The sequence below is a fragment of the Melospiza melodia genome, assembly GCF_035770615.1.
Source record: "Melospiza melodia melodia isolate bMelMel2 chromosome 17 unlocalized genomic scaffold, bMelMel2.pri SUPER_17_unloc_2, whole genome shotgun sequence".
Taxonomy (NCBI): Eukaryota; Metazoa; Chordata; class Aves; order Passeriformes; family Passerellidae; genus Melospiza; species Melospiza melodia.
Window position 1 is genome coordinate 190,443 of NW_026948503.1, and position 24,056 is coordinate 214,498.

Here is a 24,056-nt window from a genome sequence, read left to right on the forward strand (position 1 = left end):
AACTCAGGGCTCTAAAACCCCTCCGAGACCCCCAAATTCCAACTTTGGATGGCCAAACCCAACTCAAGTCCATCAAACCCCTCCAAGAACCCCAAATTCCAACTCTCCACCCAACTTTGGATGGCCAAACCCAACTCAAGTCCCTCAAACCCCTCCGAGACCCCCAAATTCCAACTTCTGATGGACAAACCCAACTCAAGTCCCTCAAACCCCTCCGAGAACCCCAAATTCCAACTTCTGATGGCCAAACCCAACTCAAGTCCCTCAAACCCCTCCGAGACCCCCACAACTCCACCCCACCCGGCCATGCCGACGTTTTGGGGCCGTTTCCCGCCGTTTCGGCAGCGTCAAGCCGGCCAGCCCGGCCAAGAGGCCCAAGAAGGAGGCGGTGGACGAGGAGCTGCACCCCGAGCACTACCGGAAGTACTCGGAGTACATCAAGGGCAGCAACCTGGACGCGCCCGACCCGTTCCGCGTGGGCCGCATCAAGAGCATCTTCTGCAGCCTGCGCGGCAACGGCAAACCCAACGAGGCCGACATCAAACTCTGCGTCTACAAGTTCTACAGGTGACAAAGTTGGGGCGTTTTGGGAAGGTTTGAGAAGGTTTGGGAAGGTTGGGAGATGGTGGTGGAACCAAACCCATCAAACTCTGCATCTCCAAGTTCTGCAGGTGACAAATTTGGGGCGGTTTTGGGGCGTTTTGGGGGGTTTGGGAAGGTTTGAGAAGGTTTGAGAAGGTTTGGAGATGGTGGTGGAACCAAACCCAACGAGGTCCCATCAAACTCCACGTCTACAAGTTCTACAGGTGACAAAGTTGGGGGGTTTTGGGGGGTTTTGGGAAGGTTTGGGGGTTTGAGAAGGTTTGGGAGATGGTGGTGGAACCAAACCCATCAAACTCTGCATCTCCAAGTTCTACAGGTGCCAAATTTGGGGCATTTTGGGGGGTTTGGGAAGGTTTGGGAAGGTTTGGAGATAGTGGTGGAACCAAACCCAAGAGGTCCCATCAAACTCCACATCTCCAAGTTCTGCAGGTGACAAATTTGGGGCGTTTTGGGGCATTTTAGGGCATTTTGGGGGTTTGAGAAGGTTTGGGAAGGTTGGGAGATGGTGGTGGAACCAAACCCAAGAGGTCCCATCAAACTCTGCATCTCCAAGTTCTGCAGATGCCAAATTTGGGCGGTTTTGGGGCGTTTTGGGGGGTTTGGGAAGGTTTGGGAAGGTTGGGAGATGGTGGTGGAACCAAACCCAACGAGGTCCCATCAAACTCCACATCTCCAAGTTCTGCAGGTGCCAAATTTGGGCGGTTTTGGGGGTTTGAGAAGGTTTGGAGCTGGTGGTGGAAGGAGATTTTGGTGGCTCCAAGTTCTGGAGGTTCTCCCTTGACTTCGTGGTTTGGATGATCCTGGTTGGACCTTCCCAGCTGGAAGAGCTGTCCCAGAACCAGGAGGGTTCTCCCACCCTTGGTGAGGCCTCAAAATTGGGACTTCTGTCCCCAAATCCTCGAGGGTTTCTCACCAAATCGGGCAGAAGGTCCCAAAATCGACGACGAGGATTTGGGGTCGGCGGCACGAGCGGTGCTGGAGCTGTGGTGGGAATCCATGGATTGGATGATCCTGGTGGGACCTCTTTGGACCTTCTTGGATGTCTCGAGATGTCTTTGGATGTCTTTGGATTTTTTGGGGTATTTTTGGATATTTTGGGACATTTTTGGGTGTCCTGGAACATCTTGAGACATCTTTGGACCTCCTGGAACATCTTGAGACGTCTTTGGATGTCCTCGGAGATCTTTGAACATCTCAGAACATTTTTGGGTCTCCTGGAACATCTTGAGATGTCTTTGGATGTTTTTGGAACATCTTTGGACATCTTTGGATGTTGTGGGAGATCTTTGAACATCTCAGAACATTTTTGGATGTCCTGGAACATCTTGAGATGTCCTTGGAGATCTTTGATCATCTCAGAACATTTTTGGATGTCCTGGAACATCTTGAGATGTCCTTGGAGATCTTTGATCATCTCAGAACATTTTTGGGTCTCCTGGAACATCTTGAGATGTCTTTGGATCTCCTGGAACATCTTTGGACATCTTTGGATGTTGTGGGAGATCTTTAAACATCTCAGAACCTTTTTGGATCTCCTGGAACATCTTGAGATGTCTTTGGAGATCTTTGATCATCTCAGAACATTTTTGGGTCTCCTGGAACATCTTGAGATGTCTTTGGATCTCCTGGAACATCTTTGGACATCTTTGGATGTTGTGGGAGATCTTTAAACATCTCAGAACATTTTTGGATCTCCTGGAACATCTTGAGATGTCTTTGAATGTCTTTGGAGATCTTTGAACATCTCAGAACATTTTTGGATCTCCTGGAACATCTTTGGACATCTCTGGATGTCCTCGGAGATCTTTGACCATCTCAGAACCTTTTTGGGTCTCCTGGAACACCTTGAGACATCTTGAAGACATCTTTGGATGTTGTGGGAGATCTTTGAACATCTCAGAACATTTTTGGGTCTCCTGGAACATCTTGAGATGTCTTTGGATCTCCCGGAACATCTTGAGATGTCTTTGGAGATCTTTGATCATCTCAGAACATTTTTGGGTCTCCTGGAACATCTTGAGATGTCTTTGGAGATCTTTGACCATCTCAGAACCTTTCTGGACCTCTCTGGACACCTCAACCTCCTTCACTCCCCACCCCACCTCCAACCTTGCGTCTCCAGCCCCACCACGAGGACGAGGTCCCACCTCGGGTTGTCCCCCCCTGACCCCGACGTTCTTCTGGAACCTTCCAGGCCCGAGAACACGCACAAGTCCACCAAGGCGAGCTACCACGCCGACATCAACCTGCTCTACTGGAGCGACGAGGAGGCCACCGTGGACTTCCGCGCCGTCCAAGGCCGCTGCTCCGTGGTCTATGGAGAAGACCTCACCGAGAGCATCCAGGAGTACTCGGCCGGCGGCCTGGACCGCTTCTACTTCCTGGAGGTGAGGCCAGGAGAGGTCCCGGGGCAGGAGGAGAAGGTTGGAGATACCAGGGCTGGAGGAGAATTTGAGGTCCTGGAGGTTCTGGGTGGGTTCTTGGAGGTTCTGGATGGGTTCCTGAAGGTCTGGATGAGTTCTTGGAGGTCTCAATGGGTTCCTGAAGGTCTGGATGGGTTCCTGGAGGTTCTGGGTGGGTTCTTGGAGGTTCTGCATGAGTTCTTCGATGTCAGGATGAGTTCCTGGAGGTCTGGATGGGTTCCTGGAGGTCTGGATGAGCTCTTGAAGGTCTGGATGGGTTCCTGAAGGTCTGGATGGGTTCCTGGAGGTCTGGATGGGTTCTTGGAGGTTCTGCATGAGTTCTTGGACGTCAGGATGGGTTCCTGGAGGTCTGGATGGGTTCTTGAAGGTCTGGATGAGCTCTTGAAGGTCTGGATGGGTTCCTGAAGGTCTGGATGGGTTCCTGGAGGTCTGGATGGGTTCCTGGAGGTCTGGATGGGTTCCTGGAGGTTCTGGGTGGGTTCCTGGAGGTCTGGATGGGTTCCTGGAGGTCTGGATGGGTTCCTGGAGTTCTGGATGAGTTCCTGGAGGTCTGGATGGGTTCCTGGAGGTCTGGATGGGTTCTTGGAGGTTCTGGATGGGTTCCTGGAGGTCTGGATGATTGTTTTGAGGTCTGGGTGGGTTCCTGGAGGTCTCAATGGGTTCCTGGAGGTCTGGATGGGTTCCTGGAGGTCTGGATGAGTTCCTGGAGGTCTCAATGGGTGCCTGGAGGTCTGGATGTTTGTTTTGAGGTCTGGATGGGTTCCTGAAGGTGTGGATGGGTTCCTGGAGGTCTGGATGGGTTCCTGGAGGTCTGGATGGGTTCTTGGAGGTCTGGATGGGTTCCTGGAGGTCTGGATGGGTTCCTGGAGGTCTGGATGGGTTCTTGGAGGTCTGGATGGGTTCCTGAAGGTGTGGATGGGTTCCTGGAGGTCTGGATGGGTTCCTGGAGGTCTGGATGGGTTCTTGGAGGTCTGGATGGGTTCCTGGAGGTCTGGATGGGTTCCTGGAGGTCTCAATAGGTTCCTGGAGGTCTGGATGGGTTCCTGGAGGTCTGGATGAGTTCCTGAAGGTCTGGATGGGTTCCTGGAGGTCTGGATGTTTGTTTTGAGGTCTGGATGGGTTCCTGGAGGTGCTGGATGAGTTCCTGGAGGTCTCGATAGGTTCCTGGAGGTTCTGGATGGGTTCCTGGAGGTCTGGAGACACCAGGGATGGATGAAAATTTGGGGTTCTGGTGATTTTTGGGTTTTTTTCCCAGGCCTACAACGCCAAGACCAAGAGCTTTGAGGATCCTCCCAACCACGCCCGGAGCTCCGGGACCAAGGGGAAGGGGAAGGGGAAGGGGAAAGGTGAGGCTGAAAATGGAAAAAATGGGGAAAAAAACGGGAAAAAGGGAGAAAAACGGGTGGGAAAGGGGCAGAAAATGGGAAAAAATGGGGCAGAAATTTGGTGAAAAAGGGGCAGAAAATGGGTAAAAATGGGCAGAAAATGGGTGAAAAATGGGCAGAAAAATGGGTGAAAAGGGGCAGAAAATGGGTGGAAAGGGGCAGAAATTTGGTAAAAAAGGGGTAGAAAATGGGTGAAAAAGGGGCAGAAAATGGGTGAAAATGGGGCAGAAATTTGGGAAAAAGGGGCAGAAAATGGGTGAAGAATGGGCAGAAAATTGGGAAAAAAGGGCAGAAAATGGGTGAAAAAATGGGTGAAAATGGGTAGAAAGTGGGTGAAAAAAGGGCAGCAAATGGGTGAAAAAAGGGCAGAAGATGGGTGAAAAGGGGCAGAAGATGGGTGATAATGGGGCAGAAAATGGGTGAAAAAGGGCAGAAAATGGGTGAAAAAGGGCAGAAAAAGGGTAAAATTGGGGCAGAAAATGGGTGAAAAGGGGCAGCAAATGGGTGAAAATGGGGCAGAAAATGGGTAAAAATGGGGCAGAAAATGGGTGAAAAATGGGCAGAAAATGGGTGAAAATGGGGCAGAAAATGGGTGAAAAAGGGGCAGAAAATGGGTGAAAATGGGTAGAAAGTGGGTGAAAAAAGGGCAGCAAATGGGTAAAAATGGGCAGAAAATGGGTGAAAATGGGGCAGAAATTTGGGAAAAAAGGGCAGAAAATGGTTGAAAAAAGGGCAGAAAATGGGTGAAGAATGGGCAGAAAATTGGGAAAAAAGGGCAGAAAATGGGTAAAAATGGGGCAGAAAATGGGTGAAAAATGGGCAGAAAATGGGTGAAAAGGGGCAGAAAAAGGGTAAAATTGGGGCAGAAAATGGGTGAAAAGGGGCAGCAAATGGGTGAAAATGGGGCAGAAAATGGGTAAAAATGGGGCAGAAAATGGGTGAAAAATGGGCAGAAAATGGGGCAGAAAATGGGTAAAAATGGGTAGAAAGTGGGTGAAAATGGGGCAGAAAATGGGTGAAAAAGGGCAGCAAATGGGTGAAAATGGGGCAGAAATTTGGGAAAAAAGGGCAGAAAATGGTTGAAAAAAGGGCAGCAAATGGGTAAAAATGGGCAGAAAATGGGTGAAGAATGGGCAGAAATTTGGGAAAAATGGGCAGAAAATGGGTGAAGAATGGGCAGAAAATGGGTGAAAAGGGGCAGAAGATGGTGATAATGGGGCAGAAAATGGGTAGAAAAAGGGCAGAAGATGGGTGAAAAAGGGCAGAAAAAGGGTAAAATTGGGGCAGCAAATGGGTGAAAAGGGGCAGCAAATGGGTGAAAAGGGGCAGAAATTTGGGAAAAAAGGGCAGCAAATGGGTGCAAAGGGGCAGCCAAGGGTCTGGGAGGGTCTGAGCCCCGAGGAGGATGAGGAGGAGGATGAGGAGGAGGAGGAAGAGCGGCCCCTGAGCCGCTGCCGGCCGGTTGCGCAGGGAAGGGCAAGGGGCGCGCGGCCGGCGCCGAGCAGAACCCGCAGGAGCCGCCGCGGCCGCAGGAGCCCCCCAAGCTGAGGACCCTCGACGTCTTCTCGGGCTGTGGAGGCCTCTCCGAGGGCTTCCACCAGGCAGGTGAGGTCCGGCTGCTGGAGCTGGGGTGGGACAGGGCTGGGAGAGGTCTCCCAGGGCTTGGAGGATCTGCTGGGGGGTCACGGCGCCCGGCCCCGGGCGTTCCCACCCAGCCGCGGTCACTGCCAGCCAACTCTGGCCATGGCTGACCATGGCTGACCATGGCTGACCATGGCTGACCATCTCTGACCATTCCCACCCAACTCTGACCATGGCTGACCATCACTAACCATGGCTGACCATCACTGACCATCACTGACCATCTCTGACCATTCCCACCCATCCGTGGTCATTCCCACCCACCCCTGACCATTCCCAGTGTCCACCCCTGACCACCCGTGACCATTCCCACCCACCTCTGACCATTCCCACCCATCCCTGACCATCCCTGACCATCTCTGACCATTCCCACCCAACTTTGGCCATTCCCACCCATCATTGACCATTCCCAGTGTCCATCACTGACCATCCCTGACCATCCCCACCCACCCCTGACCACCCCTGACCATTCCCAGTGTCCATCACTGACCATCCCTGACCATCCCTGACCATCCCTGACCATCCCTGACCATCACTGACCATCACTGACCATCTCTGACCATCCCTGACCATCCCTGACCATCACTGACCATCACTGACCATCTCTGACCATCACTGACCATCACTGACCATCTCTGACCATCCCTGACCATCACTGACCATCTCTGACCATCACTGACCATCCCTGACCACCCCTGACCATTCCCACCCACCCCTGACCACCCCTGACCATCACTGACCATCACTGACCATCCCTGACCATCACTGACCATCACTGACCATCACTGACCATCCCTGACCATCACTGACCATCACTGACCATCACTGACCATCCCTGACCATCACTGACCATGGCTGACCATCACTGACCATCACTGACCATCTCTGACCATCACTGACCATCTCTGACCATTCCCACCCATCCGTGGTCATTCCCACCCACCCCTGACCATTCCCAGTGTCCACCCCTGACCACCCCTGACCATTCCCACCCACCTCTGACCATTCCCACCCATCCCTGACCATCCCTGACCATCCCTGACCATCTCTGACCATTCCCACCCAACTTTGGCCATTCCCACCCATCATTGACCATTCCCAGTGTCCATCACTGACCATCCCTGACCATCCCCACCCACCCCTGACCACCCCTGACCATTCCCAGTGTCCATCCCTGACCATCCCTGACCATCACTGACCATCCCTGACCATCACTGACCATCACTGACCATCCCTGACCATGGCTGACCATCACTGACCATCCCTGACCATCACTGACCATCACTGACCATCCCTGACCATCCCTGACCATCCCTGACCATGGCTGACCATCACTGACCATCTCTGACCATCACTGACCATCCCTGACCATCACTGACCATCCCTGACCATCACTGACCATCCCTGACCATTCCCACCCATCTCTGACCATCTCTGACCATTCCCACCCAACTCTGACCATGGCTGACCATCACTGACCATCACTGACCATCACTGACCATCTCTGACCATCACTGACCATCACTGACTATCACTGACCATCCCTGACCATCTCTGACCATCCCTGACCATCTCTGACCATCACTGACCATCACTGACTATCACTGACCATCCCTGACCATTCCCACCCATCACTGACCACCCCTGACCATCCCTGACCATTCCCGGTGTCCATCACTGACCATCCCTGACCATTCCCACCCACCCCTGACCACCCCTGACCACCCCTGACCATCCCTGACCATCCCCACCACCCCTGACCACCCCTGACCATCACTGACCACCCCTGACCATTCCCGGTGTCCATCACTGACCATCCCTGACCATCCCCACCACCCCTGACCATCCCTGACCATCCCCACCACCCCTGACCACCCCTGACCACCCCTGACCATCCCCACCACCCCTGACCACCCCTGACCATCCCCACCACCCCTGACCACCCCTGACCACCCCTGACCATCACTGACCACCCCTGACCACCCCTGACCATCCCTGACCACCCCTGACCACCCCTGACCATCCCCACCACCCCTGACCACCCCTGACCATCCCCACCACCCCTGGTGCTCGCGGCCGTGGTGTCCCCAGGTGTCTCGGAGACGCTGTGGGCCATCGAGATGTGGGAGCCGGCGGCGCAGGCGTTCCGCCTCAACAACCCCGGCACCACGGTCTTCACCGAGGACTGCAACGTGCTCCTCAAGCTGGTCATGGCCGGCGAGAAGACCAACTCCTTGGGCCAGAAGCTGCCCCAGAAGGGCGACGTGGAGATGCTGTGTGGTGGCCCCCCGTGCCAGGGCTTCAGCGGCATGAACCGCTTCAACTCGCGCACCTACTCCAAGTTCAAGAACTCCCTGGTGGTCTCCTTCCTCAGGTGGGTTCTCCAGGGGCGTTCTGGGCAGGTGGGACCACAGCTGGTGTTGTCCTGGTGGGTTCTGGGCGGGTGGGACCACAGCTGGTGTTCTCCTGGTGGGTCTGGGCAGGTGGGACCACAGCTGGTGTTGTCCTGGTGGGTCTGGGCAGGTGGGACCACAGCTGGTGTTCTCCTGGTGGGTCTGGGCAGGTGGGACCACAGCTGGTGTTCTCCTGGTGGGTTCTGGGCGGGTGGGACCACAGCTGGTGTTCTCCTGGTGGGGTTGGAGGGGATTTGGGGAGGTGGGACTCCATCTGAAGTCCCCTGGTGGTTGTGGAGAGAACTTCTCGGGGCAATGGAGGAGCTTTTTGGGGTGAGACCCCATCTGGTGTCCCCTCATGGGTCTGGGTGGGATTTTTGGGGTGATGGATGGAGGGGATTTTTGGGGTGGGACCACATCTGGTGTCCCCAGGTGGATCTGGAGGGGATTTTTGGGGTGCTGGAGAGGATTTTTGGGGTGATGGAGGGGATTTTTGGGGTGATGGAGAGGATTTTGGGGTGATGGATGGAGGGGATTTTTGGGGTGCTGGATGGGATTTTTGGGGTGATGGGTGGAGGGGATTTTTGGGGTGAATGGAGGGGATTTTTGGGGTGATGGATTGAGGGGATTTTTGGGGTGATGGAGGGGATTTTTGGGGTGCTGGAGAGGATTTTTGGGGTGATGGATGGAGGGGATTTTTGGGGTGATGGATGGAGGGGATTTTTGGGGTGATGGATGGATGGGATTTTTGGGGTGAATGGAGGGGATTTTTGGGGTGATGGATGGAGGGGATTTTTGGGGTGTTGGGGAGGATTTTTGGGGTGATGGATGGGATTTTTGGGGTGATGGATGGAGGGGATTTTTGGGGTGATGGATGGATGGGATTTTTGGGGTGATGGAGGGGATTTTTGGGGTGCTGGAGGGGATTTTTGGGGTGATGGATGGATGGGATTTTTGGGGTGATGGATGGATGGGATTTTTGGGGTGATGGATGGAGGGGATTTTTGGGGTGATGGATGGATGGGATTTTTGGGGTGATGGATTGAGGGGATTTTTGGGGTGAATGGAGGGGATTTTTGGGGTGATGGATGGAGGGGATTTTTGGGGTGTTGGGGAGGATTTTTGGGGTGATGGATGGGATTTTTGGGGTGATGGATGGAGGGGATTTTTGGGGTGATGGATGGAGGGGATTTTTGGGGTGCTGGAGAGGATTTTTGGGGTGATGGATGGAGGGGATTTTTGGGGTGATGGATGGACGGGATTTTTGGGGTGATGGATGGAGGGGATTTTTGGGGTGCTGGAGGGGATTTTTGGGGTGATGGGTGGAGGGGATTTTTGGGGTGTTGGGGAGGATTTTTGGGGTGATGGATGGAGGGGATTTTTGGGGTGCTGGAGGGGATTTTTGGGGTGATGGATGGAGGGGATTTTTGGGGTGATGGATGGATGGGATTTTTGGGGTGAATGGAGGGGATTTTTGGGGTGATGGATGGAGGGGATTTTTGGGGTGCTGGAGGGGATTTTTGGGGTGATGGATGGAGGGGATTTTTGGAGTGCTGGAGAGGATTTTTGGGGTGATGGATGGATGGGATTTTTGGGGTGTTGGGGAGGATTTTTGGGGTGTTGGAGGGGATTTTTGGGGTGATGGAGAGGATTTTTGGGGTGATGGATGGAGGGGATTTTTGGGGTGCTGGAGAGGATTTTTGGGGTGCTGGAGAGGATTTTTGGGGTGATGGATGGAGGGGATTTTTGGGGTGATGGAGAGGATTTTTGGGGTGATGGATGGAGGGGATTTTTGGGGTGATGCAGGGGATTTTTGGGGTGCTGGAGAGGATTTTTGGGGTGTCACCCCCCGGTGTCCCCGCAGTTACTGCGATTATTACCGGCCGCGCTTCTTCCTGCTGGAGAACGTCCGGAACTTCGTGTCCTTCAAGAGGTCCATGGTGCTCAAGCTGACCCTGCGCTGCCTCGTGCGCATGGGCTACCAGTGCACCTTCGGGGTGCTGCAGGTACGGAGCACTTTGGGGGGAAAAAAACCTTTTTTGGGGAAATAATCCATTTATTTGGGGACAAGAACCCCTTTTTTGGGAAAAAAATCCATTTATTTGGGGACAAAAACCCTTTTTTGGGAAAAAAAAATCCCTTTTTTGGGGAGAAAAACCCCTTTTTTTGGGACATAAACCCCCTTTTTTGGGGGAGAAAAACTCCTTTTTTGGAGAGAAAAAGACCTTTTTTGGGGACAAAGCCTCCCTTTTTTGGGGAGAAAAACCCCTTTTTTGGGACAAAACCCCCTTGTTTTGGGGAGAAAAACCCCTTTTTTTGGGGAGAAAAACCCCTTTCTTTGGGACATAAACCACCTTTTTTAGGGAGAAAAACTTTTTTGGAGAGAAAAAAACCTTTTTTGGAGAGAAAAACCCCTTTTTTGGGACAAAACCCCCCTTTTCTGGGGAGAAAAACCCTTGTTTTGGGAGAAAAACCCTTTTTTGGGGGCAAAACCTCCTTTTTTGTAACAAAACCCCCCTTTTTTGGGGAAAAAAATCCCTTTTTTTGGGGAGAAAACCCTTTTTTTTGGGACAGAAGCCCCTTTTTTGGGGAGAAAAATCCTCCTTGGGTGGCTCTGGGGACATTCCCAGTGCAGCCCCTCAGGAATTGTCCCCTCCCGAGGCTCCTTGGGTGGCTCTGGGGACGTTCCCACCCCTGTGGCCACCACAGGAGCTGTCCCCTGTCCCCTGGGGTGGCCCCGGCTGCGTCCCATGGGGTGGCTGTGTCCCCTCTGGGTGACAGTGTGACACCGGTGACAGTGTGACACTGTGTGTGTCCCCATGGTGACAATGTGACAGTGTTGGTGTCCCTGTGGTGACAATGTGACACTGGTGACAATGTGACACTGTGGGTGTCCCCGTGGTGACAGTGTCGGTGTCCCCATGGTGACAGTGTGACACTGTTGGTGTCCCCATGGTGACAGTGTGACACTGTTGGTGTCCCCATGGTGACAATGTGACAGTGTTGGTGTCCCCGTGGTGACAGTGTTGGTGTCCCCATGGTGACAGTGTGACACTGTGGGTGTCCCCGTGGTGACAGTGTCGGTGTCCCCTCTCGGTGACAGTGTGACACTGTTGGTGTCCCCATGGTGACAATGTGACAGTGTTGGTGTCCCCATGGTGACAGTGTTGGTGTCCCCGTGGTGACACTGTGGGTGTCCCCGTGGTGACAATGTGACACTGGTGACAATGTGACACTGTGGGTGTCCCCATGGTGACAGTGTCGGTGTCCCCTCTCGGTGACAGTGTGACACTGTTGGTGTCCCCATGGTGACAATGTGACACTGTTGGTGTCCCCATGGTGACACTGTTGTCCCCCCAGGCCGGGCAGTACGGCGTGGCGCAGACGCGCCGCCGCGCCATCGTGCCCATGGTGACAATGTGACACTGTTGGTGTCCCCATGGTGACAATGTGACGCTGTTGGTGTCCCCACGGTGACAGTGCTGTCCCCATTGTCCCCTCAGGCCGGGCAGTACGGCGTGGCGCAGACGCGCCGCCGCGCCATCGTGCTGGGGTGGCTGTGTCCTCTCTCGGTGACAATGTGACAGTGTTGGTGTCCCCATTGTCCCCTCAGGCCGGGCAGTACGGCGTGGCGCAGACGCGCCGCCGCGCCATCGTGCTGGCGGCCGCCCCCGGCGAGAAGCTGCCGCTGTTCCCCGAGCCCCTGCACGTGTTCGCGCCCCGCGCCTGCCAGCTCAGCGTCGTGGTGGACGACAAGAAATTCGTCAGCAACATCACCCGGTGGGTGACGGCCCGGGGACGGCGGGGAACACCGGGGAACAGCAGGGAACAAACACTGGGAACAACAGGAAACAGCGGGGAACAAACACCGGGAACAACGGGGAACAAACACCAGGAACAACGGGAAACAGCGGGGAACAAACACCGGGAACAACGGGGAACAACGGGAAACAGCGGGGAACAGCAGGGAACAAACACCGGGAACAACAGGGAACAAACACCGGGAACAACAGGGAACAAACACCGGGAACAACGGGAAACAGCGGGGAACAAACACCAGGAACAACGGGGAACAAACACCGGGAACACTGGGGAACAGCGGGGAACAAACACCGGGAACAACAGGAAACAGCGGGGAACAACGGGGAACACTGGGGAACATTGTGGAACAAACACCGGGAATCACCAGGGAACAAACACCACGAAACACCGGGAAACACCAGGGAACACCGGGAAACAAACACCGGGAACAATGGGAAACAGTGGGGAACAAACACCAGGAACAACGGGAAACAGCGGGGAACAACGGGGAACACTGGGAAACATTGTGGAACAAACACCGGGAATCACTGGGGAACAAACACTGGGAAACACCGGGAACAGCGGGGAACAATGGGGAACACTGGGGAACATTGTGGAACAAACACCAGGGAACAGCGGGAAACACCGGGGAACAGCAGGGAACATTGTGGAACAAACACCGGGGAACACCGGGGAACAAACACCGGGAAACAAACACCAGGAAAAACCAGGGAACACGGGAAACACCAGGAAACACCAGGAAACAAACACCAGGAAAAACCAGGGAACATGGGAAACACCAGGAAACAGCAGGAAACAAACACCAGGAAAAACCAGGGAACACGGGAAACACCGGGAAACAGCAGGGAACAAACACCGGGAAAAACCAGGGAACACGGGAAACACCGGGAAACAGCAGGGAACAAACACCGGGAAAAACCAGGGAACACGGGAAACACCGGGAAACAGCAGGGAACAAACACCAGGAAAAACCAGGGAACACGGGAAACACCGGGAAACAGCAGGAAACAAACACCGGGAAACACCGGGAACCCAGATGGGAATGCCGGTTTGGGAGTTTGGTACTTGGAGATTCCGGTGTTGGGAATTTTGGCGTTGGGAATTCCAAGCTGGAAATTCGGTGTAGGGAATTCTGAGCGGGGGGTTCCAAGTTGGGAGCTCCAAGTCGGGAATTTTGAGCTGCCAAATCTGAGTTGGGAGCTCCAAGTTGGGAGCTCCAAGTCGTGAATTCCAAGTTGGGAGTTCCAAGTTAGGAATTCCAAGTTGGGAATTCCAAGATGGGAGATCCAAGTTGGGAGCTCCAAATCGTGAATTCCAAGTTGGGAGCTCCAAGTTGTGAATTCCAAGTTGGGAGCTCCAAGTTGTGAATTCCAAGTTGGGAGCTCCAAGTTGGGAATTCCAAGTTGGGAGCTCCAAGTTGTGAATTCCAAGTTGGGAGCTCCAAGTTGTGAATTCCAAGTTGGGAGCTCCAAGTTGTGAATTCCAAGTTGGGAGCTCCAAGTTGTGAATTCCAAGTTGGGAGCTCCAAGTTGGGAATTCCAAGTTGGGAATTCCAAGTTGTGAATTCCAAGTTGGGAGCTCCAAGTTGGGAATTCCAAGTTGGGAGCTCCAAGTTGGGAATTCCAAGTTGGGAGCTCCAAGTTGGGAATTCCAAGTTGGGAGCTCCAAGTTGGGAATTCCAAGTTGTGAGCTCCAAGTTGGGAATTCCAAGTTGGGAATTCCAAGTTGTGAATTCCAAGTTGTGAGCTCCAAGTTGGGAGATCCGAGTTGGGAATTTCGGTGCCGGGGCTTCCGAGTCGGGAACCCTCTTTGAGCGCCGGGGTTGGGGTCGTGTCGCCCCCAGGACGTTCTCGGGCCCGTTCCGCACCATCACGGTGCGCGACACCATGTCCGACCTGCCCGAGATCCGCAACGGCGCCTCGGCGCTGGAGATCTCCTACAACGGCGAGCCCCAGTCGTGGTTCCAGCGGCAGATCCGCGGCTCCCAGTACCAGCCCATCCTCAGGGACCACATCTGCAAGGTGGGAACGGTGGCAACCAACGGGGTCCACCAGGTCCCACCGGGTCCCACCGGGTCCCGTGCCCGAAATCGGGATGGGGGAAACCATGGGAATGGTGGAGATGGTGGGAATGGTGGATTTGGGAATGGTGGATTTGGGAATGGTGGAGGTGGTGGGAATGGTGGAGATGGTGGGAATGGTGGAGATGGTGGGAATGGTGGAGGTGCTGGGAATGGTGGAGATGGTGGGAATGGTGGATTTGGGAATGGTGGATTTGGGAATGGTGGATTTGGGAATGGTGGAGGTGCTGGGAATGGTGGAGATGGTGGGAATGGTGGAGGTGGTGGGAATGGTGACGATTTTGGGAATGGTGGATTTGGGAATGGTGGATTTGGGAATGGTGGCGGTGGTGGGAATGGTGGGAACAGGGTCCACCAGGTCCCACTGGGTCCCGTGCCTGAAATCGGGATGGGGGAAACCATGGGAATGGTGGAGATGCTGGGAATGGTGGAGGTGGTGGGAATGGTGGATTTGGGAATGGTGGAGGTGCTGGGAATGGTGGAGGTGCTGGGAATGGTGGAGGTAGAAATGGTGGATTTGGGAATGGTGGAGATGTTGGGAATGGTGGAGATGGGAATGGTGGATTTGGGAATGGTGGAGATGCTGGGAATGGTGGAGATGGGAATGGTGGATTTGGGAATGGTGGAGATGCTGGGAATGGTGGAGATTTTGGGAATGGTGGAGGTAGAAATGGTGGAGATGCTGGGAATGGTGGAGATGCTGGGAATGGTGGATTTGGGAATGGTGGAGGTTTTGGGAAGATGTGGAGATGTTGGAAATGGTGGAGATGCTGGGAATGGTGGAGGTTTTGGGAAGATGTGGAGGTGTTGGGAATGGTGGAGCCACTGGGAGCCTCATGGGACCCCTGGCATCCCTTGGGATTGTCCACTGTCCCCCATGGTGCCCTGGTGTTGTCCAACGTCCCCTGATGGTGTCCAGTGTCTGCAGATGGTGTCCACCATCCCCCAATGGTGCCCAGATGTCCCCCATTGGTGCCCAACGTCCCCCGGTGGTGTCCAATGTCCCTTTTTGTCCCCTGATGGTGCCCTGGTGGTGCCCAACATCTCCCATTGGTGCCCAACATCCCCCAGTGGTGCCCAACGGTGCCCATTGATCTCCAACATCCCCCATGATGACCAACAGCCCCCACTGATCTCCAACATCCCCCATTGGTGCCCAACATCCCCCAATGGTGCCCAACATCCCCCATGGTCTCCAACATCCCCCAGTGGTGCCCAACATCCCCCAATGGTGCCCAACATCCCCCATGGTCTCCAACATCCCCCAGTGGTGCCCAACATCCCCCAATGGTGCCCAACATCCCCCATGGTCTCCAACATCCCCCATGGTCTCCAACATCCCCCAATGGTGCCCAACATCCCCCATGGTCTCCAACATCCCCCAGTGGTGCCCAACATCCCCCAATGGTGCCCAACATCCCCCAATGGTGCCCAACATCCCCCATGGTCTCCAACATCCCCCAATGGTGCCCAACATCCCCCAATGGTGCCCAACATCCCCCCATGATCTCCAACATCCCCCAATGGTGTCCAACATCCCCCCATGATCTCCAACATCCCCCATTGGTGCCCAACATCCCCCAGTGGTGTCCAACATCTCGCATGATCTCCAACATCCCCCAGTGGTGCCCAACATCCCCCATGGTCTCCAACATCCCCCAGTGGTGCCCAACATCCCATGATCTCCAACATCCCCCTGATGCCCCTCGTCCCCCAATGGTGCCCAACATCCCCCATGGTCTCCAACATCCCCCAGTGGTGCCCAACATCCCCCCCGATGCCCCTCGTCCCCCATCGGTGCCCAACATCTCCCATGATCTCCAACATCCCCCAATGGTGCCCAACACCCCCCCAACGTCCCCCCCGTGGTGCCCCCCGCGGTGCCCGCGGTGACGCCGCCGCCGCGGTGGCCTCGGCAGGACATGAGCGCGCTGGTGGCGGCGCGGATGCGGCACATCCCGCTGGCGCCCGGCTCCGACTGGCGGGACCTGCCCAACATCGAGGTGCGGCTCTCGGACGGCACCAGCACCAGGAAGCTGCGCTACACCCACCACGAGCGCAAGAACGGCCGCAGCAGCTCCGGCGCCCTGCGCGGCGTCTGCTCCTGCGCCGAAGGTGCGTGGTGGGACTCCGTAAGCACGTCCTCACCTGGGCTGGGCTGGACGTGGATTTTCCCCCGAATTTTGGGGTTTTTTGGTTGGTGGTGGTGTCCGATGTCCAACTCTTGAAGGTTCCCAATGGTCATCGTTGTCCCAACAGTTGGGTGGGGTTGGTGGTGGTGGTGACCAATGTCCAACCCTTGAAGGTTCCCAATGGCCATCATTGTCCCAGCCCTTGGGTGGGCTTGGTGGTGGTGACCAGGTCTGCTCCTGCGCTGAAGGTGCGTGGTGGGACTCCGTAAGCACGTCCTCACCTGGGCTGGGCTGGGCTGGACGTGTGTTCTCCCCCAGATGTTGGGGTTTTTTGGTTGGTGGTGGTGTCTGATGTCCAACTCTTGAAGGTTCCCAATGGTCATCGTCCCAGTAGTTGGGTGGGGTTGGTGGTGGTGTCCAGTGTCCAACTCTTGAAGGTTCCCAATGGTCATCGTTGTCCCGACAGTTGGGTGGGGTTGGTGGTGGTGGTGACCAATGTCCAACCCTTGAAGGTTCCCAATGGCCATCATTGTCCCAGCCCTTGGGTGGGCTTGGTGGTGGTGACCAGGTCTGCTCCTGCGCTGAAGGTGCGTGGTGGGACTCCGTAAGCACGTCCTCACCTGGGCTGGGCTGGGCTGGGCTGGACGTGTGTTCTCCCCCAGATGTTGGGGTTTTTTGGTTGGTGGTGGTGTCTGATGTCCAACTCTTGAAGGTTCCCAATGGTCATCGTCCCAGTAGTTGGGTGGGGTTGGTGGTGGTGTCCAGTGTCCAACTCTTGAAGGTTCCCAATGGTCATCGTTGTCCCGACAGTTGGGTGGGGTTGGTGGTGGTGGTGACCAATGTCCAACCCTTGAAGGTTCCCAATGGCCATCATTGTCCCAGCCCTTGGGTGGGCTTGGTGGTGGTGACCAGGTCTGCTCCTGCGCTGAAGGTGCGTGGTGGGACTCCGTAAGCACGTCCTCACCTGGGCTGGGCTGGGCTGGACGTGTGTTCTCCCCCAGATGTTGGGGTTTTTTGGTTGGTGGTGGTGTCCAATGTCCAACTCTTGAAGGTTCCCAATGGTCATCGTTGTCCCAGTAGTTGGGTGGGGTTGGTCATGGTGACCAATGTCCAACTCTTGAAGGTTCCCAATGGTCGTTGGCCCGACAGTTGGGTGGGGTTGGTGGTGGTGGTGACCAGTGTCCAACCCTTGAAGGTTCCCAATGGCCATCATTGTCCCAGCCCTTGGGTGGGCTTGGTGGTGGTGACCAGGTCTGCTCCTGCGCCGAAGGTGCGTGGTGGGACTCCGTAAGCACGTCCTCACCTGGGCTGGGCTGGACGTGTGTTCTCCCCCAGATGTTGGGGTTTTTTGGTTGGTGGTGGTGTCCGATGTCCAACTCTTGAAGGTTCCCAATGGTCGTTGGCCCGACCGTTGGGTGGGGTTGGTGGTGGTGTCCAGTGGTCACCGTTGGCCCAGTGGTTGAGTTTGGTGGTCTCCAGTGGCCACCGTGTCTCAATGGTTGGGTTTGGTGGTCTCCAATGGCCACCATGTCTCAGTGATTGAGTTTGATGGTCTCCAGTGGCCACCATGTCTCAATGATTGGGTTTGGTGGTCTCCAATGGCCACCACACCCCAACCCTTGGTGGTTCCCCATGCTGGCTGACCATGGCTGACCATGGTTGGGTTTGGTGTCCCCAGGGAAGCCGTGCGACCCGGCCGACCGGCAGTTGGGTTTGATGGTCTCCAATGGTTGGGTTTGGTGGTCTCCAATGGTTGGGTTTGATGGTCTCCAATGTCCACCATGTCCCAATGGTTGGGTTTGGTGGTCTCCAGTGGCCACCATGTCCCAATGGTTGGGTTTGATGGTCTCCAGTGGCCACCATGTCCCAATGGTTGGGTTTGATGGTCTCCAATGTCCACCATGTCCCAATGGTTGGGTTTGATGGTCTCCAGTGGCCACCACGCCCCAACCCTTGGTGGTTCCCCATGCTGAAGGTTCTCCATCGTTGGGTTTGATGGTCTCCAGTGGCCACCATGTCCCAATGGTTGGGTTTGGTGGTCTCCAGTGGCCACCACGCCCCAACCCTTGGTGGTTCCCCATGCTGAAGGTTCTCCATGGTTGGGTTTGGTGGTCTCCAGTGGCCACCATGTCCCAACGGTTGGGTTTGGTGGTCTCCAATGGTTGGGTTTGGTGGTCTCCAGTGGCCACCATGTCCCAACGGTTGGGTTTGGTGTCCCCAGGGAAGCCGTGCGACCCGGCCGACCGGCAGTTCAACACGCTCATCCCGTGGTGCCTCCCGCACACCGGCAACCGCCACAACCACTGGGCCGGGCTCTACGGGCGCCTCGAGTGGGACGGCTTCTTCAGCACCACCGTCACCAACCCCGAGCCCATGGGCAAGCAGGTGGGGACGCCGCGCCCGCCGCGCCCGCCGGGGCCCAAACTCGGCTGGGGTTGGTGCTGGTGTCCGTGGGTGGGGTTGGTGCTGGTGTCCATGGGTGGGGTTGGTGCTGGTGTCCATGGGTGGCGTTGGTGCTGGTGTCCATGGGTGGGGTTGGTGGTCATGTCCATGGGTGGGGTTGGTGCTGGTGTCCATGGCTGGGGTTGGTGCTGGTGTCCATGGGTGGGGTTGGTGCTGGTGTCCATGGCTGGGGTTGGCGCTGGTGTCCATGGGTGGGGTTGGTGGTCATGTCCATGGGTGGCGTTGGCGCTGGTGTCCATGGCTGGGGTTGGTGCTGGTGTCCATGGGTGGGGTTGGTGGTCATGTCCATGGGTGGGGTTGGTGGTCATGTCCATGGGTGGGGTTGGTGCTGGTGTCCATGGGTAGCGTTGGTGCTGGTGTCCATGGGTGGGGTTGGTGCTGGTGTCCATGGGTAGCGTTGGTGCTGGTGTCCACGGCTGGGGTTGGTGCTGGTGTCCATGGGTGGGGTTGGTGCTGGTGTCCATGGGTGGCGTTGGTGCTGGTGTCCGTGGGTGGGGTTGGTGGTCATGTCCATGGGTGGGGTTGGTGCTGGTGTCCATGGGTGGCGTTGGTGCTGGTGTCCGTGGGTGGGGTTGGTGCTGGTGTCCGTGGGTGGGGTTGGTGGTCATGTCCATGGGTGGGGTTGGTGCTGGTGTCCATGGGTGGCGTTGGCGCTGGTGTCCATGGGTGGGGTTGGTGGTCATGTCCATGGCTGGGGTTGGTGCTGGTGTCCATGGGTGGGGTTGGTGCTGGTGTCCATGGGTGGGGTTGGTGGTCATGTCCATGGCTGGGGTTGGTGCTGGTGTCCGTGGGTGGGGTTGGTGCTGGTGTCCACGGCTGGGGTTGGTGCTGGTGTCCATGGGTGGGGTTGGTGCTGGTGTCCATGGGTGGGGTTGGCGCTGGTGTCCACGGCTGGGGTTGGTGCTGGTGTCCATGGGTGGGGTTGGTGGTCATGTCCATGGGTGGGGTTGGTGCTGGTGTCCATGGGTGGCGTTGGCGCTGGTGTCCATGGGTGGGGTTGGTGGTCATGTCCATGGGTGGGGTTGGTGCTGGTGTCCATGGGTGGGGTTGGCGCTGGTGTCCACGGCTGGGGTTGGTGCTGGTGTCCGTGGGTGGGGTTGGTGGTCATGTCCATGGGTGGGGTTGGTGCTGGTGTCCATGGGTGGGGTTGGCGCTGGTGTCCATGGGTGGGGTTGGTGCTGGTGTCCATGGTCATCGTTTGCCCAGAACTTGGGTGGGGTTGGTGGGTGTGACGCTCTCTGGTGTCCCCACGTTGGGTGTGATGTTCTCTGGTGGTCACCATGGTGGATGTGACGCTCCCCGGTGTCCCCGGGTGTCCCTGACGCTGCCCGGTGTCCCCGATGTCCCTGACACTCTCTGGTGTCCCCACGTTGTCCCCGGTGTCCCTGACGCTCCCCAGTGTCCCCGGTGTCCCTGACGCTGCCCGGTGTCCCCACGTTGTCCCCGGTGTCCCCGGTGTCCCTGACGCTCTCTGGTGTCCCCGGTGTCCCCACGTTGTCCCCGGCATCGCTGACGCTCTCTGGTGTCCCTGATGCTCTCCGGGTGTCCCTGACGCTCCCCGGTGTCCCCACGTTGTCCCCGGTGTCCCTGACGCTCTCTGGTGTCCCCGGTGTCCCTGACGCTGCCCGGGTGTCGCTGACGCTCCCCGGTGTCCCCGGTGTCCCTGACGCTGCCCGGTGTCCCCACGTTGTCCCCGGTGTCCCTGACGCTCTCTGGTGTCCCCGGTGTCCCCACGTTGTCCCCGGTGTCGCTGACGCTGCCCGGTGTCCCCACGTTGTCCCCGGTGTCGCTGACGCTCCCCGGTGTCCCCACGCTGTCCCCGGTGTCCCTGACGCTCCCCGGTGTCCCCACGCTGTCCCCGGTGTCGCTGACGCTGCCCGGTGTCCCCGGTTCCGCGCAGGGCCGGGTGCTGCACCCCGAGCAGCACCGCGTGGTCAGCGTGCGGGAGTGCGCGCGCTCCCAGGGCTTCCCCGACACCTTCCGGCTCTTCGGCAACATCCTGGACAAGCACCGGCAGGTGGGGCCGCGCCCGCGTCCCCTGTCCCTGTGTCCCTCTGTCCCTGTGTCCCCCTGTCCCTCTGTCCCTGTCCCTGTGTCCTCCTGTCCCCCTGTCCCTCTGTCCCTGTGTCCCTCTGTCCCTGTGTCCCCCTGTCCCTCTGTCCCTGTCCCATTGTCCTCTTGTCCCCCTGTCCCTGTGTCCCCCTGTCCCTCTGTCCCTGTGTCCCCCTGTCCCTCTGTCCCTGTCCCTGTGTCCTCCTGTCCCCCTGTCCGTCTGTCCCCGTGTCCCTGTGTCCCCCTGTCCCCATGTCCCTGTGTCCCCCAGTCCCTGTGTCCCCCTGTCCCATTGTCCTCTTGTCCCCCTGTCCCCCTGTCCCCGTGTCCCCCTGTCCCATTGTCCTCTTGTCCCTTTGTCCTCTTGTCCTTTTGTCCCCTTGTCCTCTTGTCCATTTGTCCATTATCCTCTTGTCCCCATTGTCCCTTTTTCCCATTGTCCCTTTGTCCCCATTGCCTGTTGTCCTTTTGTCCCTTTGTCCCCATTGTCCCTTTGTCCCGTTGTCCCCTTGTCCGTTGTCCCATTGTCCCTGTGTCCTTTTGTCCATTGTCCTTGTGTCCCCCTGTCCCATGTCCGTCCGTCCGTCTGTGCCCAGGTCGGCAACGCCGTGCCCCCTCCCCTGGCGCCAAGGCTTTCTGTCTGTCTGTCCCACGTCTGTCTGTCTGTCCCCATGTCCGTCCGTCCGTCTGTCCCCCATGTCCATCCGTCTGTCCCCTGTCTGTCTGTCCCCATGTCCGTCCATCTGTCTGTCCCCCTGTCCCCATGTCCCCATGTCTGTCCGTCTGTCCCCCCGCAGGTGGGTAACGCGGTGCCCCCTGTCCCCTGTCTGTCCCCCCGTCCCCTGTCTGTCTGTCCCCATGTCCGTGCATCTGTCTGTCCCCCTGTCCCCATGTCCATCCGTCTGTCCCCCCGCAGGTGGGTAACGCGGTGCCCCCTGTCCCGTCTGTCTGTCCCCCTGTCCCCATGTCTGTCCATCTGTCCCCCCGCGCATCGGTAACGCGGTGCCCCCTGTCCCCCTGTCCCCTGTCTGTCCCCCTGTCCCCCTGTCCCCATGTCTGTCCCATGTCCGTCTGTCCCCCCGCAGGTGGGTAACGCGGTGCCCCCTCCCCTGGCCAAGGCCATCGGGCTGGAGATCAAGGCCTGCGCTGCGGCCAAGCTGCGCCAGGACACGGCCGGTGAGTGACCCCCACGGTGTCCCCAAGGTGTCCCCAAGTGTCCCCACGGTGTCCCCAAGGTGTCCCCAAGTGTCCCTAAGGTGTCCCCGCAGTGTCCCCACAGTGTCCCCAAGTGTCCCCAAGTGTCCCCAAGGTGTCCCCAAGGTGTCCCTGTGCTGTCCCCGCAGTGTCCCCACAGTGTGCCCGAGGTGTCCCCCACGGTGGTGTCACCACGGTTTCCCCAAGGTGTCCCCAAGGTGTCCCCAGGGTGTCCCCGCTGTCCCCTCACTGTCACCACCCCCATTGTCCCACAGGTCCCTGCAGGCCCTCACAGTGTCCCCTCCCCGTCACAGTCACTGTCCCCTCACTGTCCCCATTGTCCCACAGGTCCCTGCAGTGCCCTCACAGTGTCCCCTCACCGTCACAGCCATTGTCCCCTCGCTGTCCCCTCACTGTCCCCGTTGTCCCACAGGTCCCTGCAGTGCCCTCTCAGAGTCCCCTCCCTGTCACAGCCATTGTCCCCTCCCTGTCCCCAGTGTCCCCTCCCTGTCCCCATCCCCTTGTCCCTGTAGATCCTCACAGTGTCCCCTCCCTGTCACAGCCACTGTCCCTGCAGGTCCCCTCGCTGTCCCCTCGGTGTCCCCGCAGTGCCCCATGGTGTCCCCTCCCTGTCACAGCCATTGTCCCCTCACTGTCCCCTCAGTGTCCCCACTGTCCCCGCAGTGCCCCATGGTGTCCCCTCCCTGTCACAGCCATTGTCCCCGCAGGTCCCCTTTGCTGTCCCCATTGTCCCCTCAGTGTCCCCTCAGTGTCCCCGCTGTCCCCGCAGGTCCCCTTTGCTGTCCCCATTGTCCCCTCGCTGTCCCCTCAGTGTCCCCGCTGTCCCCGCAGGTCCGGTGCCCGCTGTCGCCGCTGTCGCCGCTGTCGCCGCTGTCCCGTCCCCGTCCCCGTCCGGCGCCGCCTGAGGCGGGAGCGGGGCCGGGGCTGCCCCGGGGCTGCTGCGCCTTCGCCTTTTTTGCCTTTTTTGCCTTTTTTGCCTTTTTAAAATTTTATTTTGTTTTTTATTCTCCTTTTCCCCCCTCTTTTTCTTTTTTCCCCCTTTTTTTTCCTTTTATTTTCCCTCTTTTCCTTCTTTTATTTCCCTTTTTTCTTTCTTTCTCCTTCCCCCTCCAGCTTTTTTTCCTTTTCCTTCTTTTATTTCACAATTTTTTCTTTTTTCCTTCCTCTTTTTTATTTCCCCCCTTTTTCCCCTTTTCCTTCTTTTATTTCCCTTCTCCTCCTTTTTTATATTTTCCCCCTTTTTTCTGCTTTTCCCTCTTTATTTTTCTTTCTTTTATGTTTTTCCCCCTTCTTTATATCCCTTGCTTTCTCCTCCCCCTTTTTCCTCTTCATTTCCCCCCTTTTTTCTTATTCCCCCATTTTTCTTTTCTTTCCCCCTTTTTCTTCTTTTTTCCTCTTTTTTTTTATGCTTTTCCCTCTTTTTCTTCTCTTTTTTTCTCTTTTCCCCCTCATTTTATATATTCCCCTCTTTACATCCCTTCCTTTTCCCCCCTTTTCCTCTTTTAACCCCTTATTTTCTCCTTTCATTTTTCAATTTCCCCTCTTCTTTTTCCTCTCTCTGCATTTTTCTGTCTTTTCTCCATCCTTTCAAAAATTTTTGATTTCACCACTTCCCCTTTTGTTTGTTTTATAATTTTTTTTTTAATTCCCCTCCCTCCACGCTCTCTGTGCTGCTCCAACCTCCCCTCAGGGCCCGGCCCCTCTCCCCCATTTTTATCGCATTGTACCCAACCCCCCCCGCGGCCGCTTTGTACAAGGTGCAACTCGATACTTTATGTAGTTTTTATATGTTGTAATATTTCTTCAAATAAATCGCGCCTATAAGTTATAAACAATTAAAACCAAAT

General features: G+C 56.5%; 1 protein-coding gene across 1 annotated transcript in view; it reads left to right on the forward strand.

Moving 5' to 3' along the window:
• LOC134433054 (DNA (cytosine-5)-methyltransferase 1-like) overlaps positions 1 to 24,038 on the forward strand; it is a 46,506-nt gene extending 22,468 nt beyond the window's left edge. Inside the window, exons 22-34 of the mRNA XM_063181947.1 lie at positions 346 to 567; positions 2,798 to 2,990; positions 4,282 to 4,372; positions 5,882 to 6,016; positions 8,144 to 8,426; positions 10,310 to 10,451; positions 12,059 to 12,225; positions 14,111 to 14,288; positions 16,267 to 16,462; positions 18,701 to 18,864; positions 20,843 to 20,959; positions 22,080 to 22,170; positions 23,041 to 24,038. Coding sequence (XP_063038017.1) covers positions 346 to 567; positions 2,798 to 2,990; positions 4,282 to 4,372; positions 5,882 to 6,016; positions 8,144 to 8,426; positions 10,310 to 10,451; positions 12,059 to 12,225; positions 14,111 to 14,288; positions 16,267 to 16,462; positions 18,701 to 18,864; positions 20,843 to 20,959; positions 22,080 to 22,170; positions 23,041 to 23,114 — 2,053 coding nt within the window. The 3' untranslated portion in view covers positions 23,115 to 24,038. The remainder of the gene's footprint in view (positions 1 to 345; positions 568 to 2,797; positions 2,991 to 4,281; positions 4,373 to 5,881; positions 6,017 to 8,143; positions 8,427 to 10,309; positions 10,452 to 12,058; positions 12,226 to 14,110; positions 14,289 to 16,266; positions 16,463 to 18,700; positions 18,865 to 20,842; positions 20,960 to 22,079; positions 22,171 to 23,040) is intronic.
• Positions 24,039 to 24,056: the final 18 nt, after the last annotated feature.